The following is a 5,514-nucleotide window of genomic DNA, read 5'->3' as shown; positions in this document are numbered from 1 at the left end:
TAGTTTGCACATATTTTGTTGAGTGTATTACATTTTATGTACAAATACAAAGGTATTACGAAAATTTAATAAATTTGATAGACTTTTTTTCTATTTTTTCATGTAGTTTATATTGGAGTATCTTAGAATGAGTATATAAGTATATTCGTAGTGACAAAGTAGTATATCTAGTTTATTTATGTGGTATATCATAGTAGTGAGTATGTACTACCGGGGATACAGACTATTTTTTCTATATATATATATAGAGAGAGAGGGGAATGATGATTAATCCTGAAATAAGAAGGATATACTCTTCTCCAACAAATAAACTATCAACCTCAAAAAAAAATTGAATATATATATAGAGAGAGACACACACCGCAGGCCTTTTATATGGCCTCCCAAGGGGTATTTCGAACTGTCAGTGTAGTTGTCAGAATGATGCATCATATGAATGGTTTGGTCATTGAGCAACAATTCCTTCCTCGCCTGGTGGGCGTTTGCGTGGGACTGTGTTGTGGAGTTTATTTGGAGTATATTAAAAAGTACTTCGAGGGGTTCAAACCGAGTTTTAATTTCACATACCATAAGTACATCAAGCGTGTAGAACATTCCATACCCAAACTCTGAATTTCATATTGATCAGACGCGTGTATATATCGGACGGTTCATATCTTTGGTGGTTGGTGCTTCATAGCGAACTAGCTATCAAATTAGGAATATATAATTTATAATATCCTGAGCTAACTAGCTTTTAGTTTTAGATTGAAATGGATACTATAATGCATTCGTATTTCCAAATTAATATCGTGATTTTTAATTACGAATTTCGGAAAATAACTATGATTGGGTATAGGAAGTCCACGCTCATTGCAATGATGAAGTTTGAACCATCTTAGCTAATATAACAGCAGATACTATGCTAATTCTCACATGCATGTTGAAAATTGACATGTAAAAAGTAATATGCTTTGAATAATTACCGCCCGTGCAGACGCATGGCCGGGTTGATTATTACATTAGGAGGAAGTCAAATAAATCACAGGAATATATATAATCCTGCACCAACCAACACACAAGAGAACACGACATATGGTGCCTCGGACGACTCAACCAGAAACACCACGCAATAGATCGACATGGCACTCAGCACTGAGCCTTATTAATCAGAATACCGATGCAGGAGCACGCACGTTAATTACTAGACCATATCACCGTGCTCGTCCTTGTGCTCGAGTGGCTGGCGAGTAATCCCCGCGTGAGTGCACAAGGCCCAGAGGCAGGTGATGAGGCCGCCGCCCCAGGAGGCCAGCGCCTTGGCATGGCCTCCCACATCGTTGGATGGTGCGAGGTAGACGAGGAGCCCCACCCAGAAGTTGGCCAGGTCCTTCCAAACGGCGTGGTCTCCCCCCGACGATCCAGCTGCTTGCCTCTCGAGCTCACGGAACAGCTTTACACCACTCCGTGTCATCGGGTCGTGTATGTCCTCCTCCTTCTTCTCGAGGATCTGCTCTGCATTCGCCTTCCTGCAGTGATGGCTTGGCGCACAAACTACGCCGCAGCATTTCTTCGACACAAGCTCCAGGCAGCTCCTCATATCCTCGTGCCTGTCGGATGCCCACGCCTCGTCGTCGGGCAGCAGCTGGGGCATGTGCGCCACCAGGTACATGCAGTACTTGGACAGCGCAGACGCAACTGCCTGGTGGCCTATTTCGTCCTTCGTCTTGTAGCGATGCTCCGTCATCTCAAACAGCTCCGTCGCCAGGTGGCACGCCAGGATGATCTCGGTGGAGGTGGGCTCCCTGTCAAAGTGGAGGCCCTTCATTTGTGGCAGTCTGACGATCCCGGTGTGGAGATCGACAGCCTTCAAGGTACTGATGATGTCTGTTGTGGCTCTGTTCGGAAGTTTCTTATGGGTCGTCCTTGCAGAATATTTGTCAAGTACACCACAGGCATCAACGATGGATACCTGTTGGATCTTCATGCTGGTTTTGGCTAAGAATGGAAGTGTATAATATGAACAAAGGCGTGCTGTGATGATGGAGCGAATAAAGGTCTGGGCCAACCGCCCATACGAGCTGTATGTGCACAGCAAGCGCACTATGTTCCAATTGGAGAACACGAATAAGGTCCAGAATTCGTATGTTTCAATGGCAATGACGGTGAGCGCAAGCAACATGGTGGTGGACAGGAAGATGGATGGGAAAGATGAGGGGATGCTGGACAAGCCCATGGTGGCACAATATATTATTGCGGCCTCATGGTTTTCGATTAGTATAGTTAAGATGACGGCGACGAATATCAGCAGGAAGATCATGGAGAAGGTGGAGTTGCAGAAGAAAAGGATATGTTGGGCCATCACCACAGGGGTAGCCGCCTGCTGGTAGTAGTTATTGAGGAACTCGAGCTCCAGCTGAAGCACTTGGAAGGGCCTTTGAGCTTTGCGGTTGCAGTCATAGCCCTCGAGGTTGAGGAGGCCTTCGAGCATCACCCTGCGTGCCATGGTGGAGCCGACCTCCACCATGGGGTAGTGCTCAAACCTGCGCCGCAGCATCTTGAAAAGAGAGAAAGAGAGGCATAAGTCCTCAAGGTGCTGCCGCCTTTTGCCACGGAAGAACTGTAAGACCTCTTTGTCGTCTTCTTTCATATGCCATATCTTGCTCACTGTGATCAATTTCTTTTTTTCCTTCATCTCCCTGGCGTCGATGAGGAGATGCACATGCTTCTGCTCGTTTTGGTCGTAGTAAGGGGCTTGGGCTTGGTGCTGTGTCACGTGTCACCATTAGGGTTTTGTTTACCGATAAATAAAATTTATAGAGATCTATCACAGGTAAACATGATTTATTAGACATATCAGATAAATTTTAAAATCATTTAAACAAAATTAAAACAAAATAGTGATAAATATGATAATTTTTTCTATCGGGGTTTACTGGTAGTCTCGGTAAACTGGATATACTAGCGTATCAACCCGTGCGACTGTACAGGCTAGAAATTTAGCTTATGGCTGAATTGTAGATATTTGTGTTAATAATGTTTGTATGCTAAGATACATCAACTATTTATATTTAAATATTAGAATGTAAAATATAAATATTTTTTTTTCATAAGATTGGAATCATGTTTATTATTTGTGAATAGATCTAATTTATAATTTTTATTTTATGTGTTATGCAAATTGATTTTTATTTGTTTCTTGATTTTTTGAAATTATTATTATTTTTAATCTCGTCACCGTATCTCATATTATGTTTTTTGAAATACATTATAAATTCTTTGATATTATTTTTGTATGATAATCTGTAATATGTTTGCGTTCTGTTGTTTTAATTTTGTAATGTTTGATTATAATTGATTTGGAAAAGTGTGTTGATTTCTAACGTAACTAAGTTGTAGTTTGCTAACGTAACCTTGTTAGATAAATGATATCTACAATAAAAAAGAAGAAAAGGTAAGGCAAGAAGTAGTCTTAAGGTTAGACTCTATGATTTATTTTTTTAATCTTCTATATTATTTCGTCTGGTTGTTGATCCATACTTGTTAGATAAATAGTATCTACAATAAAAAAGAAGGAAATGTAAGGCAAAAATTAGTCTTAAGGTTAGACTCTTGATCCATACTTACAGTTAGTCAATAAATTAATTCGACGGTTGTATGTTTTACTTTTTTTTATGAGAATTTTTAAGATTTTCTTAGGATTAATGTGGAGGCACTAAAAGGAACTTCCGATTAGTAAATATAAGATAAGATTGGATATACCTGGCCGGAGTTTTTTTCTATGGCCACGATGCGCCTTCCCACACCGTAGCCATATCCAGGGGTAGTGGTCAGCTTGAGCTCTGCCGCTTCCGCCTTGTTGCGCACCAAGAGCGTGTCCTCGCCCATCACCGCGAACTTGCAATCGGACATGTTCATCTTCGAGTTGTCGCTTGGTTGGTTCTTCTCCGGATCTTTCTCTTCCTCCATGATTTGCTGCATGTACCCTGCAATAAGAAGAGGGTTCCTCGCTGTATGCCAGGAGCTGCTGGCCTGCCATCTGTTGACCACCCTCTGCACCAGCTTCACAAAGCCCAGAGACCAGAGGATAACAAACATGGCCTTCACCGAGTGAGAATGCATCTGGTGCAAGTTAGAGTAGATGAGGTAACCGACCCACACCAGGCGACTCGCCTCGTCCGAGTAATCCATCAGTGTGAACCGGCCTATGGCCCTCGAGAACGAGGAGCCATCGGTGGGAAGCATCATCCGCTGCACCTTCTTGCGGATGAGCTCGACTAGGAGCAACCAAAGGATGATCAGGAGGAGCACCGTGTCGTCGTCCTGACCCTCAGCGTTGGATAACACAGAGGACAGGAGAGGAATGAACTGGAAGAAGGCGAAGTGCAGCAGAAAGCGCGCGATGGGGTCAAGGTTGTACCGGCCAAGGAACATGCGCAGCGTAACGTTGAACCGCGGGAGGAACGTGCGGAGGAAGCCGTTGATGAAGAGGGTGGAGCCCATGAGCGCCATGAGCACCACCGTGAACATCAACTTCATCTTCATGGCCCGCGTGTCGCCATTGACGGAACCGGCCCCTTTCATGTAGCCAACCGTGATTTGGTCGCACCGTGTCTTGTTGTAAGCCCTCAAAGCCAGCGGGAGGCTAATAATCCTATCGAAAGGAAAGCCCATGCTGGCGTGTGCTTGTTGCATGGTGAGCGCCTAATCGCTATTGCGTGGCATGCAAACAAACACACGTTAGCATACGTATATATAGGCATTGGCATGCATGAATGTCCGCAATATTGACCAATAAGCTACATATCTCGCCATTCTTTGCTTCAACCGTGCCATCGCAGATGCGAGGAAATGATTCGTGCTGGCCCATCAATCTTTACTTTATTTTATAGGGACCATGCATGATGCTTTGATCAGGGGTAAAAGACGGGCCTTGAGAAAGGCTAGCTTGGCACCTCCCCTTTGGCTACATTGCGCGCGCAGCAGTCGCCCACGTAAGAAGCTTATTGAGTCCAGTATCACGGGTGCAACATACATTGCACGTACAGTAGATAGCTAGGCAGTGAATCCAGGGAGAGCTGCTTGCGAGACAATTAATAGTCATAATAGATAAAGTGGCACTACTACAGAGGAACCTCATCATAGGCTGTTTTTAAGAGACATCACAAAAGTGACACTCTGTGATGATGTGGGACTGTCATTGATAGTTCCAAAATCATCCGTTACATATGGTTGCACTAGAAACCATCAGTGATATTAAAAGATATCGCATACATTTCGTTTAAGTAACCATATGTGATATTGCTTTATCATGCTATTAAAAAGATAATTTTATTTTTTCACTCTTATCTTTGAAATTATTTTTTTGCCATTTAGGTCAAAATCATATTTCTTTTTGCCACTCATTTGTACCAGCTCCAGTGGCAAAAAATGAAATATCAAAATTTAAAAAACATGCATTTTGGCAGCCCTTAGGAAATGCTAGCCATGCTCTCTGAAAATGTTGACAGATTTAATAGTTATACAACCACAAAA

At 43.0% G+C, this 5,514-nt stretch overlaps 1 protein-coding gene across 1 annotated transcript; it reads right to left on the bottom strand.

Moving 5' to 3' along the window:
- Window positions 1-955: 955 nt before the first annotated feature.
- Window positions 956-4,692, bottom strand: LOC133901206 (uncharacterized). The gene is made up of 2 exons (XM_062342489.1): window positions 3,742-4,692; window positions 956-2,746 (listed from the first exon to the last, which is right to left on the bottom strand). The coding sequence occupies exons 1-2, from the start codon at window positions 4,672-4,674 to the stop codon at window positions 1,184-1,186; spliced, it is 2,496 nt and encodes an 831-aa protein (XP_062198473.1). The 5' UTR covers window positions 4,675-4,692; the 3' UTR covers window positions 956-1,183.
- Window positions 4,693-5,514: the final 822 nt, after the last annotated feature.

Source organism: Phragmites australis, chromosome 20 (assembly GCF_958298935.1).
Source record: "Phragmites australis chromosome 20, lpPhrAust1.1, whole genome shotgun sequence".
In the NCBI taxonomy this organism is placed as follows: domain Eukaryota; kingdom Viridiplantae; phylum Streptophyta; class Magnoliopsida; order Poales; family Poaceae; genus Phragmites; species Phragmites australis.
The sequence above is the reverse complement of the archived record's forward strand: the minus strand, read 5'-3'. Positions and strand labels throughout refer to the sequence as shown.